General features: G+C 37.0%; 1 protein-coding gene across 2 annotated transcripts in view; it reads left to right on the top strand.

Annotated features, from left to right (window-relative positions):
• Positions 1–17,894, top strand: part of Atad2b (ATPase family AAA domain containing 2B) — a 107,658-nt gene that overhangs the window by 39,281 nt on the left and 50,483 nt on the right. For both annotated transcript variants that reach the window (XM_028779391.1, XM_028779392.1), the window contains exon 16: positions 8,138–8,324. In XM_028779391.1, the coding sequence (XP_028635224.1) occupies positions 8,138–8,324 (187 nt within the window). The remainder of the gene's footprint in view (positions 1–8,137; positions 8,325–17,894) is intronic.

Below are 17,894 nucleotides of genomic sequence, written 5' to 3' on the forward strand. Positions count from 1 at the left end.
CTCCCAAGTGCCGATTTAAACGTTGATTTTTGAGTTTGATTGATAATTATATTTTCGTTGGGTGAACTTGACCATATGATTTTTTTTCAAGAAGAAAATAAAATTTTCAGATGAAAATAAAGGTCTTTAGCAAGGAGTATACATGGATTTTGCTTTTGCTTTCTGTTTGAGTAGCATGTGTTAATATGCAAGGTCAGTGCAGAACAAGGCAGTGGTAAGAAGACAGTCTGGCCCTTATTAACAGGTTTCTGGGATTGTTTCACAAACAGGTAAAACAGGTGTCTGGTTTTTAGAGCTAAGAAAAACTATATGTCAATAGTTTAGCACTGTGCTAGAGAAAGATGTATGGATGAAAATAGGCTTTTTTTTCTTCCTTTATATTACCATTGAGAATTAGAAACAGAGCTTTCTGTTTTACAAATGAAAATAGCTTTGTTTTTTTTCTGATTAGAAAGTTGATATACTCTATAAAAAAATTCAAGTAATAAAGAAGGACATAAAGAGGAAAGTAAGAATTAAACCTAAAGCAGCTGGAGGTAATATTTTTTAAAAGTTTTCTGACCACACTTTCATGTTCTCTTTATGTATATGATAAGAGTTATGCATTATTTCTAACCACAAGTTAGTGTAACTTGTTTTTAAAATATTTTTATTTATATTTGTGTGTGTGTGTGTGTGTGTGTATGTGTGTGTGTGTGTATACTACATGTGTGTGGATGTTTGCAGAAGTCAGAAGAGTGTCGGATCTCCTGGACTCAGTTCCTCTGGAAAAGCAGCAAGTGCTCTTACCTGCTGAGCAGATTACCAGCACTGTGATTTATTGTTTTTATTCATTATTCTGGGAATGTAATTTCATATTAGGATATGTTTAGTGTTCTAAGATTTCTACATACCGGGCTAGGGAGTGACTCAGTTGGTAAAGTGCTTGCAGTCCAAGCGTGAGGACCTAAGGTCTGATCTCTAGCACCCATGTAAAACGCCATGTAAAAACCCATGTAAAAGTCTCTGGGTAGGTAGAGGTGGGCAGTTCCTTGGGGCTCTCAGGCTGTTTAGCCAAGCCTAATTGGCAAGTCTTAGTTCCCCGCAAGAGATTCTCTCATAAAACAAGATGAGTGGGGACACATGCATTTACATGCACACACACACACATACTCATTCACACATATACACACAAAAGCTACATATGTAGTTCTTAACTGGGCATGGTGGCTGTTTTAGTTAGGGTTTCCATTGCTGCGAAGAGACAATATGACTGTTGTTAACTCTTATAAAGAAAAACGGTTAATTGAGGCTGGTTCACAGTTTAGAGGTCTAGTCCTTTATTGTCATAGCAGGAAGCATAGTGACATTCAGGCAGATCTGGTGTTAGAGAAGGAGCTGAGAGTTCTAAATCTTGATCTACAAGACTTTAAAGCCCACCTCCATAGTGACACACTTTCTCCAAGAAGGCAACATTCAAACACATGAGTCTGTGAGGGCCATGCCTATTAAAACCACTGTGGTGCATGCCTTCAATCTCAGCACATGGGAGGAAGAGGCAGGAGGGGTCTCTGTGAGTTTGGAGCCAGCCTGCTCTACATAGGGGGTGTGGGGAGGCATCTAGGACAGCCAAGAAGATCTCACAGAGAAACCCTGTCTTAAAAACAAATACTACGTAGTATGTAATTGTTTAGATGTTTCACCATTTATAGACTTTTATATAATCTGAAGTTTTGGTGATAATTTTTAAAAACAATGCTGCCCTAGACATCTTCGTAAGTAAGTATATGTCTTTATACCATTATCTCATATAGAATGTCAGGTAAAATTTTAAAACAGATCTGTGTCAAAGGTATTTTTGCTTAAAATCTTGATGTAAGTGGCTGAATTGTTTTCTAGAAAGATTGAGTTACTTCCCATTTCCACTCCCATGTATGAGGTGCTGGTTTTTTTTTTTAAAGATTTATTTATTTATTTATTTATTTAATGTATATGAGCATACTGTCCTTGACACACCAGAAGAGGGCATCAGATCTCATTACAGATGGTTGTGAGCCACCATGTGGTTGCTGGGAATTGAACTCAGGACCTTTGAAAGAGGAGCCAGTGCTCCTAACCATTGAGCTGTCTCTCCAGCCTGAGGTGCTGGTTTTTTTACCTTTGTTAATTTTGAGCCATTTTCGTCTTCTCTGGCAGGGCTAGGCAGTGAAGCCAGGGCTTCCTGTACACCGAGGCACAGTCACACCCCGAGTTCTGGGTTTCAGTATTCATTATCCAGTTACTTGAATCATTATTGACCAGGCAGCTCAGAAACACTTGAGTCATTAACTTATTCTTCATGTGTTCATCCACACACTCAATATTTTGTGAAAGATGGATAGGCAGACAGACTGACACATGGACAGAGGATAAGTATTATTAAAACATCTAGAGAATGGAAAAAGATAAATGTCATCTTTGGTGGTGACATGAGGTATAGAATATTTTTGAACTTATTTTGGCCTATTTAGACCTGCCAGAAAATTAGTGCTTTTTTCTTCTGCATTCTGCCTAACTGTAAGAATACCGATTTTCCTACTGTCTCACTAATAATTGCAATTAAGATTAATTTTTCCTGTGTTCATCTAGCAGATAAAGTATGTTATTTAAGTTTTTTATTTTTGTGTTAATGATAGCAACTTCCATTTCAAGCCAAATCCTGCTTCCAACCCAGCCAGCTGTTGCTTTTCTTTGTCTTACTTTGCCCCAGGACTTGGGAGCCACACTCCTTTTAGTTTCTCAGTTAAAGTTTGATACCATCCTTCATGTCTTCTTCCTGTTATCTAACCATCATAAAGTCCTTTTGATTTGTTTTTATTGTTAAATCAGCTTCATTTCAGGGCATTTCTTGTTTCTTTCTCTGCTTATATTTTTATTTAGCCCGTCATTGACGTATCATACCTGGGTTTCAGTAAGAGATCCTTGTGTGGTTATCTTTTCCCCATTTGCTTTCTTTCCAATCCTTCCTTTCACATCCTGATATGCTGAACTAGAGCTATGTTTTAAAACATGCTCACTGTCCCACTGCAGCTCATGGATGCTAAAATCGTGAGTGCTCAAGTCTTGTATGTTAAAAAAAAAATCTATAAACATTTACACATAACCTTTCAACATCCTTTCATGCTTTAAATCATTTGTCAGTTACTTAAAATTTCTAAAACAGTGTTGATGCTATTTTAGTAGTTGTTACACTGTGTTATTCAGTGACTAATAAAAGTAAAAGCATTTGACATGTTTAATATAGGACCATCTTCTCCAGTATGTGGGTGGGTTCCATGGGTATGGACCGTAGGATGTGGGAACCCAGTTGTATTTGAAGCTGTCACTCCTAAAGCCATGCTTCCTTCCTGTCTATCGTGTACATTCAAACTGTACCATGGCCTTTGTAGTTTGACTGTCCCTCCCCTTCTTTCCCCAGCCCCATTACCTTTATCTCTTCATTGCCCAGCAGTGGAAAAGAAGAAGCTGTTAACTTAAATCAGTTGCTTCAATAGAGCCCCTTTGTTATTTGCTTATCATGTTTTTTTCTATCATGAAATTCATTCTACCTCTGATCTATTTTGACTTCTGTGATGCTAACATTTCCCTGGAAAAACCTATGTATACTAATTTGGATCTCCCTTAGTGGTATTAAAGAGCACTACTTGTTAATTATATATAAATACAGTTTCTATATTTCCAGTTTCACCAAATACCATTCATCTTGGACTCTGATAATAATGGTGTTTAGTTTCTTGGAGTAAGACATTCAGCATTATAGACATTCTACAGTAATTGGATAATTAGACATTGAAATTATTTCCTTCTATTTTCCCTTTGATGTCTGTGTATGTTCTTTTTCCATAAAGGTAGGTTTGGGGTGCACATTTTATTTTTTGTTATGCTATATTCAGACATTAGAAATCATTCTGATTTTGTTTGTTGAGATAGGGTCTTACTGCTCAGCTCAGGTGTGTGGGCCTTACCATCCTCTTGCTTCACTATGTCTAACCATGCCTCACCTGCTTTTGTTTATAGCAAAATCTTTGTCTCATTTTGATTGCTTTATGGTTCAGATTATAATTTTTTGAGTTATAAATGTTTTTAGTTTTTTGTTAATTAAAAATTTATTGTGGCTGGACGTTTGGCTTAATGGTAGAAGGCCTATCTAGAATGCTTGAGACTCTGGATTTGATCCTCACTATGGACATTGCCAATATGTGTACTGTATTGGGTTGAGAAGATGGCTCAGTGGGAAAAAGCATTTGTTATGCAATATGAGGTTCTGAACTTGAGTCCCTAAACTCATACATTAAAAAAACCCAAAAGCTGGTTGTGGCTTTGCATGCCTACAAATCTGTTTTTAGTAGAAGGAAACAGATTGGGAGCTTATTGGCGACAACCTGGCTGAAATGGTGAGCTTTCTTTCAGTTTGGTGAGAGACTCTGTCTCAAGCCCATTGAGAGAGAGTCATAAAAGACAGTAAGGTTCCTGACATCTTCCTCTGGCCTCTGCATGCTCAGATACCACATACCACTGACATATACCCTCAAAAATGCATGTAAAAGTCGGGCAGTTTTGGCACATGTAAAAGTCAGGCAATGGTTGTGCACGCTTTTAATCCCAGCACTTGGGAGGCAGAGGCAGGTGGATTTCTGAATTTGAGGCCAACTTGGTCTACAGAGTGAGTTCCAGGACAGCCAGGACTACACAGAGAAACCCTGTCTTGAAAAACAAACAAACAAAAAGTATGTAAAAATGCAAAAAGTGAATATACATATAGAATATTTACATATGGAAATTTTGTCTTTATTTATTTATTTATTTATTTATTTATTTATTTATTTATTTATTTTTTGGTTTTTCGAGACAAGGTTTCTCTGTATAGCCCTGGCTGTCCTGGAACTCACTCTGTAGACCAGGCTGGCCTCGAACTCAGAAATCCGCCTGCCTCTGCCTCCCAAGTGCTGGGATTAAAGGCGTGCGCCACCAACGCCCGGCTTTTGTCTTTATTTTTAAGTCATACTTTTTTTTTTTAATGCTGTGAAATGGGACTCTGGATGCCCTGTATTTGGAAGTGTAAAACTCATCATCATTATATATTTGTCCTGCTTTTCTTTTTAAATTTTTTTTTTAGTTTTTTTATATTTTATGTATGTGAATGTTTTGTCTATGTGTATGTTTGTGTACCACATGTGTGCCCATGAAAGTCAGAAGAAGGATTCAGATTGTCTGGTTAAAGACAGTTGTAAGCCACTGTGATGATGCTGGGAATTGAACCTTGTTCTTCTGCAAGAGCAATACATGTTCTTAACTACTGAGCCATCTCTCAACCCCATGTGCTGCTGTTTTTATATAAAATTCTTCAATTAATGTGATTTGTTTCCTGGGATGCCCAGTTTGTTTTCTTATTTTGTGCATTTGTATGTGGGTGCAGGTGCATGTGTGGAGGTCAGAGGACATCCTTCAATGTCACTCTCAGGAACCAGTTTTTTGAACAAGGCTAGACTTACTGAATGGCCAGTGAGTGAGCCACAGGAATGTTCCTGTTTCCACCCTGTGCTAGGGTCACAAATCCACATCACATATTTATTTTTTTAAATGGTTTCTAGGACTTGAACTCAGGTTCTAATCCTTGCGTGCCAGGCAGTACACTGATTATCTCCCAAACCTGTCCTGTGTTTCTTTTCTTTTGTATATTCAAATTTCTTCTACTTGTTATTTTATAACATGCTTTCATATTTGCATATCACATCCTAATGTAGTGTGAACTTGGATTTTGCAATCACATAGACCTGAGTGAGATGCATTGTTTTTGTTTGATTTATGTTTCTAGTATTGAAATCCTGGACTTTTTGGATGTCAGTCAAACATTGCATTGAGCTGTGTCTTGAGCTCCTGAATGGAAGTTTGAACTCTGCGCCCCCCCCCTTTTGTACCATCTTATACCTAACTGCTCTGAGCTTTGGTTTTTCCCATTTTTTGTAATAAAATAAAACTATATATTTTCTAGAATTTTTAGGAAAGTTGAGGTCATAGGTGATAGCTCACATATGTAATCTCAGGACTTGAAAGCTAAATAAAGCAGGATTGTGAATTGGAGACTCTCATGAGCTACAATTGAGGAAGATAGCTATATGAAGTGTTTGTTACCAAAGTGTTTGATCTAAATTAGCATATTTCCGCCAAATTTCTTGATGGCCTTATAATTTTAGATAATGTTGAGAATAAGTTTTAATTTTCCCCTCCCAAATTCTATAGGATTTTTTACTAGAACTTATCAAATATATAAAGTAAAGCATAAATGTTTCGTGAAAATTGGCATTTTCATGTATTGTATTGGCTTTTGTATTGGCTGAATTTCATGCTTTTGCTAAGATTATTTGCTATTGTTTGTGTTACCGTTTATATTGCTTTTGCAGTTGTGAGTAGGATCTCTTTATTGTTTGCTTTTTTACATTGGTCATGGAGCATGTAAAGCAGTTAGTAAATCTGGTTTTTTATTATCTGCCTTTTGTCTTGTTTCTCTGCTGGTAGGGTCTAATACCACTAGTGGTTCTCTTGTATTTAGTAGTTTATCATTTCCTCTGGAGGTAACATTTTTTCCCCATTTCTTTCCATGCATTTTATTTTTCTTTATGCTTTGTGCATTATCTTAGAGTTTGCAGTATTACAGTGAGTAGATCTGTTTTATTCTTTATTTTATTTGAGAAGATTTACTTTATGTTTATGTGTGTCTGTCTGTGCATCTGTACACAAGGTTCCCACGGAGCCCAGAAAAGGCAGGAGATGCCCTGGGGCTAGAGTTATAGGTGGTTGTGAGCAGCCTGTTATGGTTGCTGGGAACTGAACTCAGGCATTATTCAAGAATGATATGCACTCTTAACCTCTGAGCCATCTTTCTAGCCTTCTAATTTATTTATTTAAATTGTAATAGAGAATATTGAAAATAAAAATTAGATTTACTTTAATATGTTTTTCTTTTCTAGTGTGTGGCATAACATGTCACATTAGGGTAAGAGCTGTTTGTATTTATTGTAACAAAAACAAAATTGCCATCTCCGAAATTTTTTTTCTATTAAAAAAATTGTGGTATTTCAGCCCGTTTCCCCCCCCCCCCCCAGTAAACTGAGTAATTTATAAGAGTACAACCTTCACAGGTAGAGAGGCTGGGGATGCCAAGGCACTGATTTCTGGTAAGGGCCTGGTCTCTCTTCTAAGATGGTACCTTGAAGGCACAGTCTCCTTACCTGGCAGAATTTACTAACAAGGCTTGCTCCTTCTTCTGAACTCTCTATAAAGCTCTATTTTGAGACAGTGTCTCACTGTGTATCCCTGACTAGCTAGGAACTTGCTTTGTAGACCAGACAGTCCTCAAAACTCATAGATTCTCCTGCCTTTGCCTTTACAATGCTGGTACTAAAGATATGGGCTACCATGTTTAGCTTAAAAACTCTTTATCTTCATGATATAATCACCTGTTAATTGCCCTATCTTTTGCTACTATCACACTTAAGTTTCAAAATGACTTTGTGGGGAGGCATAGAATATAGCAGTGAAGGAAATACACTTAACATAAAATTTAGCCTTTTAACCATATTTTGATTTGGAGGGTTGTGGAGTTGTAGCTTAGGCAGCCAGAACTCACTATTTAGCCCACCTTGGTCAGACTCCAGGCTCCTAAGTGCCAGGATTATGAATGTAAGTCACTATGCCCAGCTTTAACCATTTCTTTTCTAAGTTTTACATCTGTAATAATCTTCAGATCTATATTTTTTTCTTTTTAGGTTTTTCCTTGTTCTAGATCTATTTCTTTGTTGGGACCCTTACTGTTTGATTAATAGCTAAATGATACAGTCTTGCACTCTCCAAGCTAGTATATATATAATATGATAGAATGAAATATTGTTGAACTTTTCTTTCTTTAGAATGAGTTTTATACTTTAGCATACTGGTTATTTTTATAGTCACAGATAGTCAATATTTTAGAGTCACGATTAATGAAAAATATGACTATACTAAAAGGAAGAGGTTTTATGAATTTGAAGTTTTATTCTTATAATAGGAATATTTTCCCTGCAATTTCATGCATATTAATATTCAGAATATATAATTTTAAAATTACTATTATGTCTTACAGGTCACCATATCATCAGCCGACCTCCTACAGGCCTCGGTTGCTGCTGTCTGGAGAGCGAGGCTCAGGACAGACCTCACACCTTGCTCCAGCACTTTTGCACACACTAGAGAGATTCTCTGTGCACCGGCTCGATCTCCCAGCACTGTACTCAGTCAGTGCCAAAACACCCGAGGAATCGTGTGCACAGGTAGGCTGACATGTTGCTTTTGTCTGTTTTTATGCACATAGTAAGAATTGATTTTTTTCAGAGGATAGTAAATATTAACTTTTCACTAGGTATTTATTAATATTCTTATGTTAGTACAATGTTTAATACTTTAAAAATGAGCTCATTGTGGTTTTTTTCCTATGATACTTCCTTATTGAAAATGTAATCTTATAAAAGAAAAAAAGGCTTTTCTCCTCCTTTTGGCTCTCCTTTTCAAAGTTGTGGTTTCCAAGAGGTTTTAGATGTCTTTACGTAGAGCCTCCCCATGAGAAGGGAGTAGTCTCTGAGATGTCACGATTTGTGAGAGACTAGTGACAGTCATTAAACCCTGCATATTTGTATCCAAGTTTCCTTAATTTTTAACTCTTAAGAAATCCTGTGGCTATGAAGCAAGCCTATAGATGAGGGTATTTACATTTTTTTGAGGATTCTATATCTAGCCAAAAATAATTACCAACAGTATCATTCTGGAACTTAGAAGGGATGAGGGAAATAAATTTTTGAGCTAAGGGTGACCATGTCATAACCATTGCTGTATCTCTGCACAGAGTGTACATAGTGGGAGCTCATTAGGTTTTTTTCTCCTTCTTTTTTTGTCTTTTTCCATCTTCATGTCTCTGTGTGTGCATGCATGTTTTCATGTGTGTGGGCACAGTTGTGGGTGTGAATTTATGTGCAGTCCTTAGGTTGATGTTGGGATACATCCTGGGTAGAACTTCAGTGCGGTAGGATTTCTCCACAGACCCAGAGCTTGACAATATAGATAACCTGGCTTGCCACTTTTCTTTGGTGATCCTTTGTCTCTGCCCTCTGAGACTGTAACTGAAGGTGGCTACCATACCCACCTGGGTTCTAGTGATCTGAATTCCACTTGGCTTATTTGGCAAGGACTTGACTACAGAACCATCTCTTCAGCCCGTCCTTCATTTTTGTAAGGGAGCATTTTTGTATGCTCCTTTGCTCAGACTGGCCTAGAAATCCTAGTCTTAATCTCCTTAGTAACTGGGATTTCAGATGTCTGATAGTATGCTCATCAAGAAGTGCTTTTTAAATATTTGAATATTCATGTTTCCTGTAAATAAGATGAATGTCAATTTGTACTTGAATGTTTTGTCCGTTTTTATATGGCTTTTATAACTGGTGTGGTTACTTGATAATAGTTTATAGTTACTTGATAATTTTCTTGTATTTAACTGAAAGTCATTCTCAGATTGGACTCTTGCAGCAGGAAATACATGTTTGTTAAAAAGGTTATAGTGGTTTTGGCTTAATTTGTCTTTTATTTACAGTTCTCTGGTAATTAACAGTATTTCTTATAGAGCTTTGTTTAAAGGTTTCTTTTTAAATCCTGTGGTCTTAATATAAAACTGTATACCAGTTTTTGCTCTCAATTTGACACATCCTAGCTGTGAATTTTTTCCAGTAACATTTACTTTGATGTTTGCTCATATTTTCCTTCTGGATGAGAACATTTTGCAGGTCTGTACAAGTAAGAGAATTATTCAATGTGACTTTAAGTAACTCCAAATGATATACTAGGAAAGTATAAGTTACCAAAATTGACTTCAGAAAAGAGAGAATCTAAACAGCACTAATTATAGAAGAAGAAATTGAAAAAGTGTTATAAAAGCACTCAACCTAGACAATTTCATAGGTGAATCATTTTAAGGAAATCTATCATTCTGATGCTAAAGTGTTCCAAGCATAGGAGAGGAGGAAAGCTGAGAGACTGGCAAAATAGCAGCTACAGCCTTTCAAAGACATACAGAGTGCCAGAGTCGGGCCTCTCTAGGCAGCAGCCACAGAGAAAACCTCACTAAATGCAGCCTTTTTGTTAAAAAAAGTGATAGATCATTATTGAGACATGCAAATTGATTCAAACATTGAGGGAATAGAATATTGGAAAGGCTGCATTAAGGTAACAAGCATTGATTGTGATATCATTGTTTTTGGAAAGCGTACAGTATCAATTAAAATTGTTTAGGGCAATAAGAGAATTCTATAAGGTAGGCGCTTGCAAAGGTAATGGTCTAAAACTCGTTGCTTTCTTATATATTAATCACACTAAGTTAGAAATACAATGGATAGAGAGGATGATTTAAAACAGCAACTAAGTTTACTAGGAATTAACTGAACAAATTAATGTGCAAGGCCTAAGAATAAAAATGAAATTCAATTGAAAGGGACAGTTGAATTTAAAAATAAACCCGTATTTTAAATTATTTTATTATACTTGAATTTAGGTATAGATTCAAGTCAGATTAAATGGATAGAGTCTCAGCTACACAGCTTTGATACTGTGACCTAGATCATGTGGTTTAACTCAACTGAACCTTGGTTCCATTACATATGAAATGAAGATAATAATACTTAGTATGAGTTGTGTTAAAATAAACACATCAAATAGGCTTGCTATCAGTGCCCTCAACATGTGAGCTGTAATCATGGTTTTCATTTTCATTTCTACTAAGACCAAAATGAGAATGCTTTGAGTTCTTTTCTGAATTATTCATAAATTTTAAGTCTAACCCCATTTATAATCCCACTATAATTTAGAGGGAGCAACCTAACAAGATTTCTGTTTCTTCTAGATAATAAACATGAGAATCACAAGGTGAATTCTAGAGAAAAAATTATAATATAAAACTTTTGACATTTTTTATGGGTATGCTAGGATGACAATAATAAGAAACTTGCACTTGCACAAGAGCAGATAGATTAACAAACAAAACAAAAACAAACAAACCACACCCCCTGACCTCTGTAGAAACATGATGATGATGGCTACAAATCATGATGATGATGATGATGGCTACAAATACAGTTCATGTCACTGACAGAAAAAATGGGTTACTTAATGCGTGCTTTTTAAAAACTGGCTGTCCTTAAGAAGGACAATTGTAAAGACAGTCTCTTGTGTACTGTGTAAAAGCATTCACCCATCAATAGATTGCTGATTGGCCAATGAGCTGAGGAAGGATTAGAAGATGAGATACCTAACGGGGGTCGGGGTGGGGGGAGGCTCGCAACAACCTTGGTTCGAATATGAGTCATGGCATCAATAATGTGTTTATAAAGAGATAAAGAGAGTATGTTCTGTGGGTGTGTGGAGAGGTGTGGGAGAAGAGGATGTCACAGCGGGCCCATGCCGAGGCATCTCTTCCCCCGAGGAACCAGCCACACACCAGTATAGTATAGAATAGAGTTTATTCAGGGAATGGGGAGGGGAGCCAGGAGGGTAGTAGAGGCAAAGAGAGGCAGAGAGAGAGAGAGAGAGAAAGACAGTAAAGAATTAGAGGCCGGCTATGAGCATGTGGAGAGAGGGGGAAGGGAAGGAGGAAGGGGTGAGGGGACAGGGAGAAGCAAGAGGCAAGAGAGGAGCAAGAGAGAGAGAGGAGGGGGCAAGCAGCCCCTTTATAGTGGGCCAGGCCTACCTGGCTATTGCAGGGTAACTGTGGGGGTGGAGTTTAGACAGAATGCTAACAGGGCGCGTGGGCGGGTGGTGGGGGGCGATTCTGAGATTGTGTCAGATGCAGGGAGATTCATCCAGACACGGAAGAAGATGGTTACATGAAACAGAGGACCAGGTAACCAGCTGTGTGGCGTGACTCAGAATAAAATAGATGGGTCATTAAGATATGAGCTAGTTGGGAAAGAGAGCCAAAGCTATCGACCTAGACATTTATTCATATATAAGAAGTCTCACTTGTTATTTCTGGGGAGAAAGTGGATGTGTGCAAAAACACAAGGTCTCAGATGGACTACAGACAGAAAAACAAAACAACTCAGTTTCCTGTGTATTTGTATATGTAAATGCAGATTCTAGAGCAGCTTTGGAACTGCAAATAGGAGAATTCATAAGACCCATGTACTTATTATCATTTGCCTAAGAAAGTAGTTTCTAAACAATATACCAAGACTAGAACCCAAATAAAGGAACTTGACTACAGAAAAATTTAAATTTCATATAGCAATGTATATTTCAAATAAAATTAATAGACATTGTCTGGTGAAAATATATTTTTATGTATATATCAAGAGCAAATTTCTTAAGTATAAATAGTATTTGAATCAGGAAGGATAAAGAATTAAAAGTCTAACAAAAATTTGTAAAACATAGTAAGATATAGTGGTATACACCTGTAATTTTCAGCATTCTGAAAGCTGAGGCAGGGCAATCAAGAATTCACAATAATACCAGATTATATTATGACTACCAATCTTACTCTCCTCCAGCCTCTGCCAAAAAGAAAAGAAAAATAAAAAAAGAAAAGAGCAAATATGCATTGTATTTATAAGAAGATTTAAAAAAAACCAACTACCAGTTAAACTAATTTTTCACATATACACATGCATGAAAATCACAAGTTTTGTTTAAAGTTAATAGAAACTTAAAAAGTTAATTCTAGAAATGCTGGAGATTGGATATTTGTATTTAGTTAAAGGAAATGTAAATTTATGTTTTAGAGTATTGTTATACTTTTGTTTCTTAAAAAATTTAAAGTAGGTATAACCTTTTGATCTAGAATTATATATTTAGGAACTTTGCCCTCTTGTTGCTTGTTAGCTATAAGAATTCATTGTCAGATGCAGAAGGATATTAATCATGATCTTGTGTCATGATTAAATTTTATGTTACTTTTATATTTTATGTGCTTTAGTGTTTTGATTACGTTTTTGATTATGTCTGTATGAGGGTCTCTGGTCCCCTGAAACTGGAGTTACAGACAGATATGAACTGCCACATGGGTGCTGGGAGTTGAACCCAGGTCCTTTGGAAGAACAGCTAGAGTTCTTCACCACTGAGCCATCGCTTTAGCGTTGTGCATACTGACAAACATAACTCATAATACAAAGTCCTCTAATGGGGTGCTGGAAAACAAGTCATGTATATACAATGAGGCCACCGACAGATGAGGTTGGTTTACATAGGTTGATGGGGAAAGTGAAGGCAATCTGTGTGCATGTGCGTGCGTGAGATCTGTTCATGTATGGTTGCTTTGATTTAGGGGCAGGAATCTGTGTAATTGAGAATGATTAAACTTTCATGTTTGTTTTCTTTCTGTTTTATGTTTTTAGTTTTGCAGTGATGACAATGAAGCCTATGACTTTGTGCATTCTTGGTGTGTGCTCTTTGAGCTAAAATTTGAGACAACTTTATTTATACAGATAATTAAAATACAAAGGAAGGAAACGTTCCACCTACAATAGCAACTATTGTAGTGTTTGTAACGTCTTCTTTTTATGGTATTTATATTTGACTATCAAGCAAATGAAAGATAAACTAACTTCAAAGGTATTCCCAGATACTTGGAGGTTGAAGCAGGAGGATAGTTTCTGCCCTGACATACAAGATCAACCAGGGCAGTGCAGTGAGATCCTCCAATCTCCTTTGTTTTCTCTTTGTGCATGTGCGTACATGAGTGGTGCCTGTTGAGAGCAGAACTTAACCTCCAGTGTCATTTCTTAGGAGCCTTGCACCTTATTTTTTTAGGTAGGTTCTCTGGAACCTGGGTCTAACTGATTAAGCTAAATTGGCTGGCCAGAAAGCTTCAAGTATGTTCTTGTCTCTACCTTTCAACACTGGGATTACAAGCTCATGCTCCCATGTGTGTCTTTTGAAGTAAGCAGTGGGGTCAAAGTCTGGTGTTCCCTCATACTTGGGCTGTAAAAACTTTACCCAGTAAATTGTCTTTCCCAGCCCTTCCCAAATTCTGTCTCTTTAAATTATTTTGGTGGGTTTGGTTGGCTAGCACCTGTAATTCCAGGACTCTGGAGGGCTGAGGTAAGAGTATTTCAAAAAGGTATATCTTAGCTGGAGATAAAGTGTATGACACTTTTTTTTTTTAAAGTCACATCAAAAGAGAGCAATTTTCAAAATGAGAGTCTCTGCTCTGTAGTTATCTGGTGTATGTGTGTCTGTTGTATGTGTATTGCAGCTCAGGGTATGGGTTTAGTGTGGTAAAGCACACATAGGAGCACTCAGAATGCCTTGTAGTAAACTGTAGCTTCATAGTACTGGGAGCCTGGGTCTTTTGTTCTCCTTCATTTCTGGCTTTCTTTTTTTAGGTCATGTTGATGGTGAAAGTGAAGGGAGGGATATCAATTGATAGGAGAAAAATAATAAAAACCTTTGGTTTCACCATTTGGCTGTGTAGTTTGAGAAAAGTCATCTTCCCAGTGCAGTTCAAAAACTTCTTAGATGCAGGGCTCATGCTTGAACAAGCACCAGCTTGCCAGGCCTTCTGGGCCTGGCCAGCGGACCAGCTAGACTAAGACTGAACACTGCTCGGGACCAGCTAGTCACTGTTTATAAATGTAGTAGTTTTTCAACAGATTCTACAAAAAGATATTGTTAGTAAATAAAATTGATTTTTAAAAATAACTGATAAATAAAATAACTGATAAAGGTTAGCAAATCTGATTCTAAGTAGATAAAAGAAAAAAAATTCTAGGGTAGTGGGTGCGGTTCAAGTACGAAACTATAGCATTTAAAAAGTTCTCTTGTCTGTATTCCTTTTCTGCCTTTCTGCCTTCTCTCCTTGGGACTAGGACTCTGTCCTGAGGATCAGTCAGCTCTAAGTAAATGTGTAGCAGGAGAGCCAGTCGATGGCTAGTTACTCTAAATAAAGTATGTGAAGTTGTTTGTTTGTTTGTTTATTTATTTATACGTGCGCACACATATGTGCCGTATATATATGTGGAGGTCAGAGAACAACTTTTAGAAGATTTTTCTTTCTACTGCATGGGTTCATGGGGTTGAATTTATGACATCTGATATGATCAAGCAACTTTACCCACTGGTTCCCTTTAACATACTTAATACAAAATAAATTGTATATTTAATAGTATAGCATGAAAATGGAAAAAGGGAAGAAGACTTAAATAACCTTTAAAGGAGTGTTCCTTATGTATGAGAAAATGAAGAGTAGAAGAGCCCTCTGTTTTCTTTACACTGTGGTGGTGGTGCTAACTGCTTAGCTGTTTTTAAAAACATATATGCAAGCCATATCTGTGATACAAAATGTATGTGAGAGGCAGAACTTCTTCTCCCCACGTGTCTGCCTTGACTTATAAAATAAATTAATATTAGGAGAGAAATATATTAGAGGAATTAGTGCCTACTGAAGAATTTCCTCACTGTTTAAGATTTAGTGTATCTTAGAATTGCTTGGAAGATTTACTGAAATTTCTTAATTTTTGACTCCAGACCCAGAGGTCTTATTTCACTGAATTTGGGATAGGTTTTAGGAACCTGTACTTTAAACATGTTCCCCAACCTATTACTATTCTAGGTCTTAAATAGATTACATTTTGGGATACAGTACTTTGCAGTCTCTGTCTGGCACTAGTAGGCATGATATGGTTCTTACGTGTATATTTGCTGCTCTTACATTATTGAACATGTATTCCAAGGTGAATGGGAAATATTGGAACATCCATGGTTGGTACTTAAGCTCACACATAGTTACTGAGCCCTACACTATGTCCTGAGGTGTTAGTACTAATCTATAGTAAGAGACTTGCTGAAACCTAGTGTCAGTGTGGGTAGGGCATGCCTGCAATCTCAGTACATAGAGGTAGAGACAGTTAAATCAGGAGTTCAGCATTATCCTGGGCTACATTATGAGTCCAAGGCCAGCCTCAATTACATGAAACTTTTTCTCTTAACCTCTTCCCCCTCCCCAGACTGACGAGACAAAAAACAGAACAAAAATCAATAATAACTGTAATTCTACCTCTCTTCCATTTTGAATGTGAATTCAAATGCTGTCTCCTGTATTGTTCTCATTATTGACTTAGAAAAAAAGGATAAAAGAAATTAAAGACTTTTTAGAATTCAATGAAAATGAGGACACATCATACCAAAACTTGTGGGACTCCATGAAGGCAGTGCTAAGAGGAAAGCTCATAGCTCTAAGTGCCTACAAAAAGAAACTGGAAAGAGCACACACTAACAAGTTGACTGCACAACTAAAAGCTCTAGAACAAAAAGAAGCAAATACACCCAGGAGGAGTAGAAGGCAGGAAATAATCAAACTCAGGGCTGAAATCAACCAAATAGAAACAGAAAGAACAATACAAAATATCAATAAAACCAGGAGCTGGTTCTTTGAGAAAATCAACAAGATAGATAAACCATTAGCCAGATTAACCAGAGGGCACAGAGACAGTATCCAAATTAATAAAATCAGAACTGAAAAGGGAGACATAACAACAGAAACTGAAGAAATTCAAAAAATCATCAGATCCTACTGCAAAGGCCTATACTCAACAAAACTGGAAAACCTGGATGAAATGGACAATTTCCTAGACAGATACCAGGTCCCAAAGTTAAACCAGAAGCAGATAAACCATCTAAATAGTCCCATAACCCCTAAGGAAATAGCAGCAGTCATTAAAAGTCTCCCCACTAAAAAAAGCCCAGGACCAGATGGTTTTAGTGCTGAATTTTATCAGACCTTCAAGGAAGACCTAATACCAATTCTCTTCAAACTATTCCACAAAATAGAAACAGAAGGAACACTACCCAATTCGTTCTATGAAGCTACAATTACACTCATACCCAAACCCCACAGACACGACAAAGAAAGAGAACTTCAGACCAATCTCCCTTATGAACATCGATGCAAAAATACTCAATAAAATTCTAGCAAACCGAATCCAAGAACACATCAAAACAATCATCCATCATGATCAAGTAGGTTTTATCCCAGGAATGCAGGGATGGTTCAATATTCGGAAATCCATCAATGTAATCCACTATATAAACAAACTCAAAGAAAAAAACCACATGATCATCTCACTAGATGCTGAGAAAGCATTTGACAAAATTCAACATCCCTTCATGATAAAAGTCTTGGAAAGATCAGGAATTCAAGGCCCATACCTAAACATAGTAAAAGCAATTTACAGCAAACCAGTAGCCAACATCAAGCTAAATGGAGAGAAACTTGAAGCAATCCCACTAAGATCAGGGACTAGACAAGGCTGCCCACTCTCCCCCTACCTATTCAATATAGTACTGGAAGTCCTAGCCAGAGCAATTAGACAACAAAAAGAAGTCAAAGGGATACAAATGGGAAAGGAAGAAGTCAGATAGGAAAGGAAGAAGTCAAAATATCGCTATTTGCAGATGATATGATAGTATACTTAAGTGACCCCCAAACTTCCACCAGAGAACTCCTAAACCTGATAAACAACTTCAGCAAAGTGGCTGGTTATAAAATCAACTCAAACAAATCAGTAGCCTTCCTCTACATGAAAGATAAACAGACTGAAAAAGAAATTAGGGAAATGACACCCTTCACAATAGTTGCAAATAATATGAAATACCTTGGTGTGAATCTAACCAAGCAAGTGAAAGACCTGTATGACAAGAACTTCAAGTCCCTGAAGAAAGAAATCGAAGAAGATCTCAGAAGATGGAAAGATTTCCCATGCTCATGGATTGGCAGGATTAATATAATAAAAATGGCCATCTTGCCAAAAGCAATCTACAGATTCAATGCAATCCCCATTAAAATCCCAACTCAATTCTTCACAGAG

The sequence above is a fragment of the Grammomys surdaster genome, unplaced genomic scaffold (assembly GCF_004785775.1).
Source record: "Grammomys surdaster isolate TR1022 unplaced genomic scaffold, NIH_TR_1.0 351, whole genome shotgun sequence".
Taxonomy (NCBI): Eukaryota; Metazoa; Chordata; class Mammalia; order Rodentia; family Muridae; genus Grammomys; species Grammomys surdaster.